General features: G+C 51.7%; 1 protein-coding gene across 2 annotated transcripts in view; it reads right to left on the reverse strand.

Annotated features, from left to right (window-relative positions):
- Nucleotides 1–1010: 1010 nt before the first annotated feature.
- Nucleotides 1011–15524, reverse strand: part of LOC136966349 (vang-like protein 1) — a 32504-nt gene continuing 17990 nt past the window's right edge. The window contains exons 4-9 of one of the 2 annotated variants that reach the window (XM_067260843.1): nucleotides 11050–11481; nucleotides 10414–10589; nucleotides 7342–7475; nucleotides 5345–5492; nucleotides 4120–4354; nucleotides 1011–3700 (exon numbers count right to left, since the gene is read on the reverse strand). In XM_067260843.1, the coding sequence (XP_067116944.1) occupies nucleotides 3440–3700; nucleotides 4120–4354; nucleotides 5345–5492; nucleotides 7342–7475; nucleotides 10414–10589; nucleotides 11050–11481 (1386 nt within the window). In that variant the 3' untranslated portion in view covers nucleotides 1011–3439. Of the gene's footprint in view, nucleotides 3701–4119; nucleotides 4355–5344; nucleotides 5493–7317; nucleotides 7476–10413; nucleotides 10590–11049; nucleotides 11482–15524 lie in introns of both variants that reach the window. The other variant, XM_067260842.1, reaches the window with a different exon arrangement.

A 15524-nucleotide genomic window follows, 5' to 3' on the forward strand; every position in this document is an offset into this window, starting at 1 on the left:
CTTCAGGCAAACAAGTATAAATGTGTGAATTCTGGATGAGATCTCTGGGGTCTTCCGTTCAGTGACATCCCTGTCACCACTAAAGATGATGGAAAAAAAGGGTTTGGGTTTGTGACCAGTGAAGGCTCCATAGGAAATGTGACAGAGAGAGTCCTGAAGTACCTCAATACCCTTCAATCTAAGATCCTACATTGACATGACTGACCTTGATGAGGGTTCTAAAGCCTGGAAAAAGCCTAGATTGGGACCGACCATGAGAAGCACATCTCATGGAAATCTTTCCCCTGCCACTCCACACAGACCAGCACAGAAAAAAAAAAAAAAGTCATTACTCAACCAAATAGAGAAGGGAGGAGAAGGGGAAAAACATATTCCATTTAGATGCAAATGTTTCCCGCCTCTCCTACACCACCATGTCTCCCCCTCTCTCCTGGTTCTTCAGCTAAGCAGATGAGAAGAGGGGATTAAGCCAGGGACAGATGAGTTCTGACAGGCAGGCCCACGGAGTGTTTTCCAGGGATGAGGTCGTTTGTTTCGCCATTGGAAATTCACATTCGTTTACCCATGAGACCGTGTGGCATGGCGGCACCCCTCCGAGATCCTGACAGCAAGCCAATTACCATGGGGACCATGACAACAAGACCCCCCAAAAATAACCCAAAAAGCTGACATTTGGCTCAACTGTGGAGAAAAGTGACCCGAGTCTTGATGGAGAGTGACAGGGCAGAATGTTAGCTCTAACTCAGTGCAAATGAAGATGTCTTTATAGTTAATAGGAGTCATTCTAGGTTTGACCATAGAGTACATCATTAGAAACTACAGTAGATCTCAAGCGTATCAACAGGCTGAGATCTCCACATTAACCTACTGTGGCACAGCAGTAAGTTAATGACCCAAATCATGTTTTAACTCGTTAAAACGCATATAATCCCACATGACTTTATCCCATGACTTTATATCACATTCTTCAGGTGGATAAATGCACAGTTGGTCTATGCAGCCAGTTTACAAATGTTCAATAAAAATGTTTATTTTATACAAATGCGTATGCTGTGAAGTCGAAACATTACATTGCAATGTCAGGTCAACGTAAAGCAGCCCCCAGAAAATGAGGGCCATTATGACAGCAAACCTGGCACTGTAGCAGAGAGAGGTCAGAGAGGGGAAAGGCCATTGTCATGTGATCTGGAATGGCATACAAATGTACATACATGCTGACATAAATACATACAGTGTCAAAACAAGAGGCACAGTCACATTGGGAGCTAGGGTTTAGACCAAGTCCATTTGTCATTGGTACAAAACACAACCAGTGCTGGAAGGTATAAAAACACGTTGGTTTTCTTTACATTAACGAACGAAACAGCAGAACAGGCTCCTGTGTGGTTTCCAGGAGCCACATTTACAGTGAAGAAAAGGATTGGTATAAACGTACTGTCATAGCATCACTCAAGGTGGAGAATCTGTGAACGATCTTCACTTGACAGATCCAAGACTGGCACTGTGAGGGGTTGTCTACCAGAGGGCGCTAATGTGCAGTCCAGGTTTTTGTGAAGGATAATTCAGTGGGCTTGATCACATATACTCCCATATGGTCAGCTTTTATCAAAGTGTGTGTGTGTGTATACCAGTAAGAGCATATGCTGTGTCTAGTATGAATCTTATATAAATCATTTGTTTATCATCGCTTTAGATTATTTGACTTCAAATAGATAAGTTGAGACCTCAAAGAGACCTCCGATCGACACAGTTTTGCATAACACGTATCATGGTGTGAAAGGCCCAATTTAAGTTGAGTCAGAGTTATCCTTAAATAAGAAAAATGGCACAAAACTATTATTATTATAATTATTATTATTCAAATTTAAGTGAAATTGACCTCCAGGGCCATTGCAGAGGTCTGAGAACAGACTTCATACATGGTTATAAACCACAAACAAGAGGGACCAGTTGTGAGAGAAGCTCCTCTCCATAGTCTTCCAGTACTGTCCTTCTAAGGATGATTGCTCTAGAGCCAGTTCAACGGCACACTAGCTTTATATTTCTATTATTAGTCAGAAATGTATCCTCTCCCCTCCATGGGTATTTGTCTTCATAATGCTAGGTAAACAGGAGTGAGCATTTTACCCCTGAGAAAATATACTGATTGAATTATAGGATGCAAAATATATTAGGAACCTTTAAATAATTAAGATTCACAGCTGAATACAGCCGGTTCAATGTGCACTTGTGCCCAGTGCAAGTAGCTCCTACAACGCAACATGAGACATGCATGAGTTTGACACATCACGTGTTCCCCATTTGAGTGGAAATGTTCCGTCTTTGCTCCATCGCACCTGGCGGGACAATGCGCATTAGTGCTACCGCAACACAAAATGCCCCACTTTAAGGTCTAAAAATAACCTTGTGTCAGTTCCCTGGGATTTTGATGGATTTTGCCTCTAAGGTTCAAACTTGAAATCGGCCTGAAATCGCTATCCACTACAAACAATAACCAGGAATTTGTTCAAAACGTGAATCATGTAGTTAAAAAGGTAACCGGTCGTCCATGCATTTCCCCCTCAGTGTACTGAAGCACTTGGGAGAAGAAGCAGAGCACCTTTGAGTAGCCACACTTACACACACACCACATATCCGTGCGTTTATACATATTCAATATACAGACGTGGAAATTGTGTGAATTTGACGCATATTATGAATGAAGTGTCAGTTTAGTTTAGTCATGATGATTCAATTTTGGGTCATTTCCAAACCGATTTCGATTGGTGGACAGAAAGTCTTCAATTTCTTTCAGTTACCAAGATGAGACACACAGATCTCCATCCACGAGTGAGGACACATCTAGACCCGACGTCAAACGAGGCAGAGAGGCAGGAGAGGAGCAGGAGGCAGCAAGCTTTATGCTGGGCCACTGGAGTCAGCCTGGAGAGGTCGCCGTAAGAACCCAACATACTTGTTGTCAAGACGCTACTGTCCTTAGTGGTTAGTCTGTCTGTGGGGAATGGAGTGCCCATGGCAACGGTGTCACATGACACATCAGGGTGATATTTCACATGATGCTCCCTTGTGATGAGTCAAAACCCAGCGCTCCCCTCCCCCCTCCGTCCCTCCCTACACGTCAACTCAGCTACAGAGTCTTCCAGGGGAGGGAGAATAGACTGCGCAGTCACACATCGATCAACACACATCTGTACAGGTCCACCTTCAAAAAGGTCTGCGTCAAACTCCTCCGAAATATTCGTAGTTTCTTCTTCTTCACAAAAAACTCAGAGAAACCAAAGATAAAAAAAGAACAATATATTCAAACTGTGTGTAATTTATATTCATATGTAATATATATATATATATATATAAAAAAAACAGCAAACCCCAAATAAAAACCTTTGATAGAAAATAAGACAAAAGGGGGGACATAAAAAAGGACGCGATGCAGACAGTTCTAGACTGAGGTTTCTGATTGTAGCCGCAGGACAAACTTGTGTGACTTGGGGTCGATGTACTCCTCAGAGAGCTGGATGTAGGGGATTTTCTTGGTGGTCACCACCAGGCTGAAGTCTATGCACTTGAGCAGGAAGGTGCCGCCCTCCTTCAGGCCGCTGGTGACGGACGCCTCGCTGATCAGGGTCCACTGTCTTGCCTGCCATCGCTCTCGGCCGTACTGGAGGGTGGGGCCGGGGGTCAGGTAGCTCTCCAGGAAGGCCTGACACACACACACACACACACACACACACACACACACACACACAAGAACAGACAGACACACAGGCACACACACACAAGAACAGACAGACACACAGGCACACACACACAAGAACAGACAGACACACACAAATCACAAAGAAGAGTAAGGAGGAGAGGAGTTCGAGGTCAATTGTCATGGTTTCAATCAGATGGCATTACAGCTTGTCGCTAGTCAGGGGGATCGACAGTAACAGACTGGACCAACTGGTCCACCCTGAGGAACACCGACAGCTTGGGACTGGCGAATGCTCTCCCAGGGAGTGAATACAGGCAGATGAGCCTGTGAACGTGGACGACACAGGGGAGACAGCCAGCCAAAATGGACCTTCCAAACAGCGGAAGACATGCGCGTCCCCCCCCCGCGCGCCCACCTCTCACCTTGGGCGTCATGTTGTTGGTGATGCAGAAGGCCAGGTGCTGCTGGATGCTCTCCATGCTGTGGCAGTGCTGCTGCTTGGTGGTGCGGAGGTACTTCTGCAGGGCGCGCGCCATGGAGGGGAAGATGGCCTGGGCGGCCTCGCGGGGGTCCATCACGTCCCCCGGGGCCTTCTTCTGGTCCTCCTCCTGCATGCGCTTGATGTGGGTGAAGGCCTCCTCTACCGCCACCACCAGCCTGGGAGGGGCAAACAGCACAGGGTCAGAAAAACACGACCTACTGTACTCGGGTGCTTGACACAAGACAATTCAAAAAATGTTCAGCGCTGGAATGTTCTTTGACAAGGCCCCCCTGGTGCCTGAAAGTAAGCCCTAAGCTCATGTCCACGCATCCACAAAGAGGATGTGATTGTCATCGCTCTGCAGGCCCTGTCCTCTGTGTGGTGTTTCTGCAGGCCCTGTCCTCTGTGTGGTGTTTCTGCAGCCCCTGTCCTCTGTGTGGTGTTTCTGCAGCCCCTGTCCTCTCTGCAGCCCCTGCCCTCTGTGTGGTGTTTCTGCAGGCCCTGTCCTCTGTGTGGTGTTTCTGCAGCCCCTGTCCTCTCTGCAGCCCCTGTCCCCTGTGTGGTGTTTCTGCAGCCCCTGACCTCTCTGCAGCCCCTGTCCCCTGTGTGGTGTTTCTGCAGCCCCTGTCCTCTGTGTGGTGTTTCTGCAGCCCCTGTCCTCTGTGTGGTGTTTCTGCAGGCCCTGTCCTCTGCGTGGTGTTTCTGCAGCCCCTGTCCCCTGTGTGGTGTTTCTGCAGCCCCTGTCCTCTCTGCAGCCCCTGTCCTCTGTGTGGTGTTTCTGCAGCCCCTGTCCTCTCTGCAGCCCCTGTCCCCTGTGTGGTGTTTCTGCAGCCCCTGTCCTCTGTGTGGTGTTTCTGCAGCCCCTGTCCTCTGTGTGGTGTTTCTGCAGCCCCTGTCCTCTGTGTGGTGTTTCTGCAGCCCCTGTCCTCTGTGTGGTGTTTCTGCAGCCCCTGTCCCCTGTGTGGTGTTTCTGCAGCCCCTGTCCTCTGTGTGGTGTTTCTGCAGGCCCTGTCCTCTCTGCAGCCCCTGTCCCCTGTGTGGTGTTTCTGCAGCCCCTGTCCCCTGTGTGGTGTTTCTGCAGCCCCTGTCCTCTGTGTGGTGTTTCTGCAGCCCCTGTCCCCTGTGTGGTGTTTCTGCCTGGGGCGCGGCTCAGCGGGCCTCCTCACCGCGCCTTGCGTTTGCGGACACGCCTCTCGTGCTCCGCCTCCTCGTAGTAGAGCTCGTTGTGACTGGTGTCCCTGCGGCGGGCGGCGGCGGCGATCATGGCCCGCGACTGGGAATGGGCCAATCCAGCCGCAGCGTTGTTGCCGGGGCCTGAGGACGCATGGACACACTGGGAGCATGAGGATCATTCAGCTCATACGTACACACACACACACACACACACACACACACACACACACACACACACACACAGGGAGCATGAGGATCATTCAGCTCATACGTACACACACACGCACGCACACACACACACAGACTGAAAGACACGCGCAGACACAAAACCACAGTAAAGAAATCCATATATGAAACTGAAACCTGAGGTTTTTACTCCCAAATACTAAAATGTCATTACAAAATCAACGCAGGAAAAAAATAAATATGCATGTTTTCAGTTTCAAGTACCTCACCCCCCACACAAAGTGATTAAAATTCATCAATCTTGATTTCTCTGCTACTCTGTGTCTTGGGGCGGTGTGGAGTGTCCGCCTCGATAACCATCCCCGTTAACTTCAAAAGTTCCCTCCACAGTGCTGGTAATTAGGAGGCTGTTAATATGCAAGGGAGCCATGGCTCATGCTAATGCAGGTTAAGAAGGGGGGCTGAACTGGAGCTGGTGAATAATTGATGCAGGTTTGTGGAGATCGACCACGGAGAGAATAATTCATGCCAGAAAGAGAGAGAGCGAGAGAGAAAGAGAGAGACAGAGAGAGAGCGCGTACAGTATTCAACTCGTCTGACCGCCGCCGGCGTCGGCTCTTGAACCGGATTCGGGTCACAAACCCGGCAAACTTGTGAACCCAACCTGGAGAACACAGCTCTGTCTCTGCACAGCCCAGGCCCAACCTGGAGAACACAGCTCTGTCTCTGCACAGCCCAGGGGACCGAGAGGACGAACACAGCTCTGTCTCTGCACAGCCCAGGGGACCGAGAGGACGAACACAGCTCTGTCTCTGCACAGCCCAGGGGACCGAGAGGACGAACACAGCTCTGTCTCTGCACAGCCCAGGGGACCGAGAGGACGAACACAGAGGATGTGTTGATCCACCAGACAGTAGCCAGGACAGTCCCTGTTGCATCAGCAGCCTACCAGTATCCCTCGCAGAACAGGGAACATCACCACCACGGAGTAGTATGGTGCTCTTGAGCTAGACCATGTCTCCTGTTAGCTGGTGTCGAGAGCTAGTTTTACGGCTGGGATCACTGCGGGGACATTCCGTGTCCTGACACCAGAGTTAGGCTCCGTCTGTCTTTCCAGCATGAAGAAGGGATGAAAGGAGCGGCAGAACGGGAAGATGGATATTGATTTAGTACCAGTGTCATCAACGCATTATTTTAAGAGCTGCGCTCAATTCGAAGAGAGGAGGAGGAGGATGTGAAAGAGTAAAAGGATAGTCGGTACACAGGGAGAGAGGGAAAAGAAACCCGAGTACACTCGGGGGAAGAAAAATAAATGTATTTGTGTTTGAGTGCCGCTGGTCTGGTTGTGATAGTGGTCCAATAAATGATATCGCCAGGCACAGTAGCCTGGCAAATGTACACACACACACACACAAAGGAAGTACATCTGCGTTGTACCCAGTGTGGCGTCGTCATGTCAACCGTACAGTGCAAGGGGATTGATAGGCTGCAACTCCAGTGGGCGTGGCCAGGGTGAGTGAGTGACAGGTGGCCGTGCGCCGAGATGCAGGGTTTAGAGTGACACCAAGCTAGCTTTTACTTACTGTCCAATAGGTACGCTTTCAGTTTAGCTTTAAAGATTTCTTGAGGGGGTGGAGCACGATAAAGCAGGGAGAGAGAGAGACAGGAGGAGAGGAGAGCCAGTTACCGATCGGGGTCAGATGGTACACACAAGACAAGACATGGGGGACACGGCACAGGTACAGACTCAAGACCCACACACAGACCCTCCCCCACTCACCCGTGGGCGACGCCGGGAACTCACCATCCACGTTGTAGACCTTGAGGCCGGCCAGATGCTTGGCCGCGCGGGTCTTGGAGGCGGTCAGCAGGGCGGGGTTGTGGACCGGGAAGTCCCTGTAATAGTTCTCTAAGATGGCCAGCGCTGCCCGCTGGATACTGAGAGACCAGAGAGAGAGAGAGAGAGAGAGGGGGGGGGGGGGCAGGGATACAGAAGAGGAAAAAAGAGGCACAGAATAAACAACAGGACTCCTCCAGCTGTTTGTGTATCTCACTCGAGTGAGATACACAAAGAGAAAGATCTTTGCCATTTCTGCAGAAAAGACAATAAGCGAGAGCCCCCCCGGTATTCAAATCAATAACGCAGAATGAATAAAACATTGCTCTGAGGTACAAAAAGGCCGTCAACAAACTCAAACAAAACAATCGATGCTGACAGAGCAAAAGCTCACACGAGAGAGAGAGAGAGATGAGGGTCTATTCTGCAGATATGAAACACGTCGTGTCTCGTCTCTCGAAGCAACCTGGGACACAAAGTCAAAGCGAACCCCATAGACGGAAAACTCCAAATTGAAATACAACGGGAGTATCATTCAAGGCCATAGCGTTCTTTAACCCCACACAGGGATTAGTACACTGACTAAGGTGCATTGGTCCACTGACAGGAGAGCTGTTGATGTGAACATCAACAGTCAGGGCCCTGAAGGATAAAACCTTCCTCCAGGCTGGTCTGGGTTCAGATCCCGCCCTCCATTCAGGAGAACAGCCCCTGTGTTTAGAGACTGGGGGTGGAGAGTGGGTGGTTACCCAGGCTTGTGTCTCTCGTTAAGCGGTGAGTCACCCTAACTTAATTGTTGCCGATGACCCTGCGTGCCAGACAGGAGCATGTGCTTCTCATTTTCCTCGCGGCGGGAGCACAGCGTGTCCTCTTGTCCGCCAGAATCCCTCCTCTCCTCTCCTCAACCCCTGCTGCCGTGGTGCTTGACCCGGCACGGACGCTCAGGCAGAGGCCATCTGTCCACCAACCCTGCTCATCATCCCCATACACTGGCTAGAGGAAAATGGCCGCTGGAGGATGAAGGGTATTACTGGATTTGAACATATGCGTTCACAAGCGCCGAGAGTACATTGGCTTCACACCTGTTATCTATCTCCTAGCCCTAACCATTGATGCCTCCCAACGCACTTGACCGGGGATGTGAACCAGCAACCTTTTTCCTGTTCAGGCCCTGCTTTATTCGGGCATGCGACAAACCAAATGCTTACACGTTCGCATGAAAGCGCAATGTCACCGTGAGCAATCTCCAAAACAAGGACAAACCGCCGTCTAAAGTTGTCAGGGCACTACAAGACACAGCCATTGTGTGGCAGGCGGCGGCCCTAAAGTGCTGTGTCAGGCGGGTGCTTTGATCAATTATTAAGCTGCGGCAAAGCTGAAGAAGACACACACACACCGAGCGCAGAGCCGTCCCAGTTCTGCGTCTTCCTCTGTGCCTGTGGCTCTTCTGAAAGCAGGAGCTTGAAAGGCAAAGCCGCGCACTGGAAGTAAACAAGTAAACAACCGCCGACCGAAATAGCGGTTGTTTGGAGACGGATCTTTAGAGGCTACCGGTGGTTGGCCGTGGCGCTGCTACCTTTCAGGAGGTTCCTCGAGAGAAGGACATAGAGAGAGAGCGAGAGAGTGAGAGAGAGGAGCGGGAGAGAGAAACAGAAAGAGAGAGGAGAGCTAGAAAGAGAGAGAGAGGGGAGAGGCAGAGAGGGAGACAGAGAGGAGAGAGCTAGAATGAGAGAGAGAGACAGAAAGAGACAGACAGAGAGGAGAGAGGGAGTTAGAAAGAGAGAGAGAGCTTCCTCCAGCCACAGAGGAGACAGACCCCCCCCCCCCCCCCCCCCCCAGGCTGGCTCCTCAGTGTGATAAGGCATCAGCAGCCAGACAGACAGACGGCCTGCCTGCTTATTAGCCTGCTGGCCTGACACGTACAACACAGGAATGTCAGCACTCGACGTCTGATAACGGAGAACGGCCCGGAAAAAGCAACCAGCCCCTGCTTCTGGTTCTACTGGAAATCAGTATCATGGTGTGTGTGTGTGTTTCTGCAAAACTAAGTGTTTGCTCGCCCTGACCAGCTGCTTCGTAGCCCTGTAGGGAGCACTAATTAGCTGTTGTTTATAGTCACAGACGGACTATAGACGTAGACAGATAGAGGGAGCGAGTGAATAATGCGTGCGCGTGTGTTGGTTGGCCAAACCCGGGTGGAAAAACGGCGGTTATGAGGAACAACGGCCCCAGGCCAGCCTCCTTGCCTCCTTGTCTCGGGACAAAAGCGGCAGAGGGGCAAGTCTAGCAGAAGCCCGAACTCTTTCTGTCCTCCCCTCCCCTCTCCTGAGTGTGAAGGGGCCGGGAGCTCCACACTCAAGCCCCCCCCCCCCCCCCCCCCCGCTTCACTAATCAGGCCACGCCACACGGGGGCTGGGAGGAGACAGGGTCACAGAGGCCTTGTGGAACCGCAGGACCATCCTATGATAGCCTCAGCGGTAGTACACAGGAGTTGAAACACTAGTGTCTTGAGACTCAAGGCTGTCGAGCAGGCTTTTATCCGAGGGCGCCTGTTAAACGGATGAAATGAGATGTTTGTTTGCTCGGTGTTGCGAGCACGGCGCATGGGCAGAGTCGTAAAATACCTGGTTCTTCTAGTCAGAGCTGTTCTCACGATCACTCCCAGCTTTCTGCTCCCCCTCCCAGTCACGGTCTGGTGACTATTAGTCAGTCTCTCCTCTCGCTGCCTGTCTCCCTGTGTCGACCGCTCTCCCGTCTTTATCTGTCCCTCACTCCTTTAAGAGCTCTCTCCTCCTGCCTTGTGTGTTATATCACCCTTATCTTCGTCAGTCTCACCCCCCCCCCCCCCCCCTTGCACTTTTTCAGGCGTCTTTTCACCCCCAACCTTCCTAACCAGCTTTCTCACACAGTCCCTCTCACTTCTCTCCCTCCGCCTCTTCTTTCCTCTCTCCCTCCCTCCCGCCCCACTCCCACTCTCCCCTTCCTCCCTCCCCTCCCCACCCCACCCCACTCTCCCCCCCACCGGGTCCATGGCCTCACCTGAGCTGGCCCAGGTTGTAGTTGCGCGTCTCCCCGTCCGTGGAGCGCGTGACGCCCAGGGAGAAGCAGGGCTGCAGCTGCCTGAGCTCCAGCAGCACGATGGCCAGGTAGTGGATGAAGAGCAGCGCGTCCACCAGGGACACGGCGTACTGCACGATGCCCTGGTAGTTCTCATCCTGCAGGGGGAGGGGGGGGGTGCGTGTGTGTGTGTGTGTGAGGTGGGGGAGGAGACACACAGGGCAAATAGGGGTCAGTTCTGGCAGCTTGTTCCAGAATGTTCATCGTTTGCACCCGGCGTATAAATAGTCACGGAGGCACACGCTTGTGATGTTCCTGTTTTGTTATAAACACAGACAGTGGAGGTCAGTACACAGACACACACAGAAAGCATATTCCTATCTAGATCAAAAGTAAATCCTTGCATAAGAACACGATAGGGCGTGTAATTAATGATCTCCATTTGAACACTTAAGCTATGATGTTTGTGCGTGTATGTGTGCAAGAAAATCATATGATACTAACATTGTTGTGTAACCATCAAATTGCACACAATCAGAAAGACTACGAGAGTTAGCGACACACTCCAGAACAACCTCCGCACCCCCCCCCCCCCCCCGCCCCGTGTTCCCACCTCACCTGCGAATCCAGGATGCGCACGCCGTAGAACAGCCAGTAGGAGACCACGAACAGCAGCACCAGCACGGCGAGCAGCGCCCGGAACGCGAAGACGCGCGGCAGGCCGGCGCGCCGCGGCCGGAAGAACAGCGCCCAGGCGGCCAGCAGCAGGATGAGCAGCTTGAACGCCACCGAGATGAACAGGCCCTCGCACGCCGTGCCGCACGGCTGCAGCCGCGACGGCCACAGCAGGTGGGGCAGCGCCAGGAAGGCCAGGGGCGTGAGGAACACCAGGAGGCCCGTCACCACGCCCAGGGTCAGGGCCAGGTAGCGCCGGCAGTCCAGGCCCACGCTGTCCTCCAGGTCCTTGGTGATGCGCACGATGTCCTCCTGGGAGAGGCTGTGCTCCGACGTGCCCGTGACGGCCGTGGTGGTCTCGCCCCAGTTGTCATCCTGGTGGGGGGGGAGCAAGGTCATATGAGAGAGAAGAGGAGAGAGAGAGGAGAGACAGAGGCAGAGAGAGATAGAGAGAGCGAGAGAGAGAGAGCGAGAGAGAAAGAGGCAGAGAGAGAGAGGAAGGGAGAGAGAGGGAGGGAAAGAAAGAGACAGAAGGAGAGGGAGAGAGACAGAGGGAGAAAGAGGGAAAGGGAGAGAGGGAGGGAGAGAAGGAGAGGTAGAGAGAGAGACAGCCATACGAGAGAGAGAGAGAGAGAGAGAGAGAGAGAGAGAGAGAGAGAGAGAGAGAGAGAGAGAGAGGAGGGGGATGAGACAAAAGAACAGAAGGTCAGGTGCTATGATCATACAAAGTGAATCTCAATCTCGTGTCACTGTTGGATTCAGAGGTGCCAGTCGGTAAGGCAGTGGGATCTCTCCTTTGACGATCCCTGCTCTCATTTTTGGGCGAATGTGTCTTTCAACCGCATGGAGCAGAGCTAAAGCAAAGAGAGGGGCAGCGGAACAAAAGACAAAATGAGGGCGAGCGGCTGGAAGCGGCGACGAGCTGACTCTGCGTTTGACGACATCCGCAGATAATAAAGGTCGGGGGTCGCGGGCGGGAGCCGTTAAAACAGCCCAGATGAGGCCTCTTTATGGGCCAGTCACAACTCGGCCTGCCGCGGCGGCCCTCTAAGTAACGCAGAGTGGCCCTGACACGGTGGCCCACAGTAGAGGAGCAGGCCCAGAGCAGGCCCCCAGAGCCTACCTGCCTTCCACCCTTCCTCCTTCTCCTGTAATTTATACTGCAGAGGACTGCCTTTTACAAGATCTAATCAGGAAGAGATGGAGGGGGGGGGGGGGGGGGTAAAAATAGCACAGAGTGAAGGAGAGGGTAGGGGGTGAGAGGTGTGAAGAGAAGGAGAGAAGGAGAGAAAAGTGGTGAGAGAGAGAGGATTGAGACAGAGAGAGAAGCCGACAGAGAGATTACAGAGAGAGGATAGTGAACAGAGAATTCCTACAGGATGCGTTACCATCATCCTTGGCTGCCTGAGGCGGGGGGGGGGGTCAGGGGTGAGTCGACTGTAGGAGTGGGGAGGGTGCAAGGAGAATAGAGGTGGGGGGGGGGTGTGGTGAGGGGGGAGAGGGGCTAGGGAGTCTTTGTCCCACACGCCTGGGGGTTAAAACAGCAGAGGCTGGGCTGGGCCAGAACAATGGAGGGACCAGGCTTGTGACACTCTATCCATGGCGAGAGAGCAGGCATATCCAGGCCAGCTCTGCAAAGGTCTCGGTCTCTCAACATTATCATAGAGCGGTTTGAACACAGTTGCGTTTGTGAACGTGCCCCACTGAGTGTGTATTTATCATGCGTTTCCATCTCACTCTAGATGTCCTAATGCATTGGCAGCTTTGCACTGCAGCCTACAGATAACAAATGGCGGTCATAAATACCCATCCCTCTAGCCAGTCAGTCACCCAGACAATACCACCGTCAAAGATGACCAATGAGATCGCACAGAGAGCGGAATGCAAGCCTCAGGGGTCAGAAGGAGGTCAAAGGGTGAGGGGGGTCATGACATTAGTGGGTGCGGACGTACGCAACCCGACATTTGCATCTAGATTGAAAGAATTGCTAGGCAGACCAAACCCATAAACGTGAGTGCAGGTTTGGTCCAGTGAAAACGAGCGCGACGCTGTCTATATTGTCCGGAAAAAAAAAGGGGACACCCTTCATTAATGCAAAGTGGCCATTCAAGAGGCCCTCCACTGTAAGGGCCAGGGGACAAAGGTAGCATAGCTCTCGTGAGGGGCTGAGACGAGCCAAATCCTCCACCGTTTCAATCAAGTGTTCCTCAGATGAATACTCCATTGCTAACGGTCACCAAGAGACCAAGGTTAGCAGGCCTCGCCTCACTTCACTCCACACCCCGCAATCCCTGTCAGCCAAACCCTCGTACGAAACGTTCTCAGCAAACTGCTGCAGCACAGTACTTCTCCAGCAGTAACAGGGAAACGACAATTCCCTTGTAGGCAGGGACGGTGTCTTTTATTTTGTTGCATTCTCGATTAAGTGGATTGTTGACAGTGCGTACATAAGCCACTCTGGCGAAGTGTTGACAGATTGTGTGTCAGACAGAGTAATCCGGTTGGCACACTATGCTGGCCAGGGACGGCTGGCACGCTCTCCATCCCCACCCAAGGATGGAAACAGTAATCAACGTGTGTGTGTGCCAAGAAGATTGTGTGTGTAGTAGTTCCTCCCTGATTAGTGGTCGGGGAAGGGATCTGAAACACTCGGAACACACTTTTTTGTGTAATATACAAGTCAACACAGAGGGAAACTGTGGGTTTGGGGCAGTCCTGCTTTCGGGTCCTTCCTGCCCACAGTCTGCTCTGCCCAGGGCTTTCCTGTGTGTGCCTGAGTAAAAATAGTCTGACCTAAATCTCTTCATGGGATAACACAATCATCAGGACTTAATCTGAAACTGGCAGCCATACGGCATGCCTTCATCCAAATGTTCCAGGTAACGAAAGAACGAGGAGAGGGCAGTGAGGAGGAGAGAGAAGACAAAGGTGAGAGGGTTAAAAAATGAGTGGGTTCGGGGTCGCCCAGATGGGTCATCCGGGTAGAGCGTGTACCCGTAGCCTAAAGCTGTACCGCAGCGACCCGAGTTTGATTCCAGCCCGGGGTCATTTACCACATGTCCTCCCCTCTCTCTCTCTCCCCACTCCATTTCCTGTCGCTGTAAACACGGCTGTATCACAAGAAAGCAGAAACGCTGGAAAAAATATTTTTTTGAAAAAAAGAAAACACGAGTGGTTCCCAGTTATTTGCAGTGACAGGGATGCGAGGGATGCAGGGAGGGAGAAGATGTCCCGAGTCAGAAAAGCCGGATGGAACTAGACGTAAATTGAAACATCTGATTCGACATGCTCTTACACCCTCTGCAGTGTGCACTGGAGAGGAAAGGGGGATGGGGGGAGGGCGCAGAACACGATGGGGAGCAGGAACCGTACCTCACTGAGGAGGTACGTGTGTCGAATCGAATCTCAATATCCAATCCGATGTGACGTGAAGGGCAGGTTTTTCAACCCACAAACGACTTGAGTGTTGGGTGGACTGATGTAACAGCACTGTGGGTTCTCCCACGCCCCCCCCCCCCCCCCCCCTCGGTCTCCTGTACATGAGGACGGAGGAGAGGGGGGGCATTCCCACACAGCCACTCTGACCCTCATTTCCTCCTATTCAACAGTGTGAATAGAGTCGACGCAGAGGAAAGCGATCAAGACGATAAAGAGCAATCTTGAGAAGAAACCATTCGAAAGTGATTTATTTTTAAATTACTTGTAACTGTTTGTGTGTGTGTGAATTGGCATGCCAGTGCCACTGTGAATGTTCTGCTGTTCCTCTAACTTACTGTAAGTCGCTCTGGATAAGAGCGTCTGCTAAATGACTAAATGTAACTTATGCTAACTGTGTGTTTGAATTTAAATACTGGCTATGGTCTCTCCTCATAAATCAGGAGGCTATTAAAGTTAGCTCAACGCTAAGTAGGCTAGATAAAACAAGGCCCTGTGCTGGGAGACATCACATAGCGGTCTACACTCCAGGGAGATGCAGTGTTTGTGTGTGTCGGAAGATGTGTACACCCTGTGAGTGTGTAAATATAGCAACAGACTGAATGCATTCCAAGGAGCTGGTAACATCCCTCTCAGCCCCAGAGAGGAGCCGGGGGAGGCAGAACCAACACAGCTGACACAGGCGTGTCAGGACAAGGAAGCTAAGTGTTAAACAACCTCTCTAACACAGAGGGAGGGGGGGAGGGAGAGAGGGAGGGAGGGAGAGCTGCACACCCTGGGAGGTTAGGACCTGAGTGCTGAGAGCCGCTGCCCTTTGAGAGTCAACTGAAAGCAGCTGGTTGTCACCTGGGCATTAGTTATGAATAACTGAGTAGGTGACCCTAACTTATTGACCAACACAGTCACTCCTGACACAGGAAGCCATTTAGGTGATATAAAAAAATTATAATTATACTATGGGGCAAACTACAGTAGCTTTGGTG

This window comes from Osmerus mordax, chromosome 22 (genome assembly GCF_038355195.1).
Source record: "Osmerus mordax isolate fOsmMor3 chromosome 22, fOsmMor3.pri, whole genome shotgun sequence".
Classification (NCBI taxonomy): domain Eukaryota; kingdom Metazoa; phylum Chordata; class Actinopteri; order Osmeriformes; family Osmeridae; genus Osmerus; species Osmerus mordax.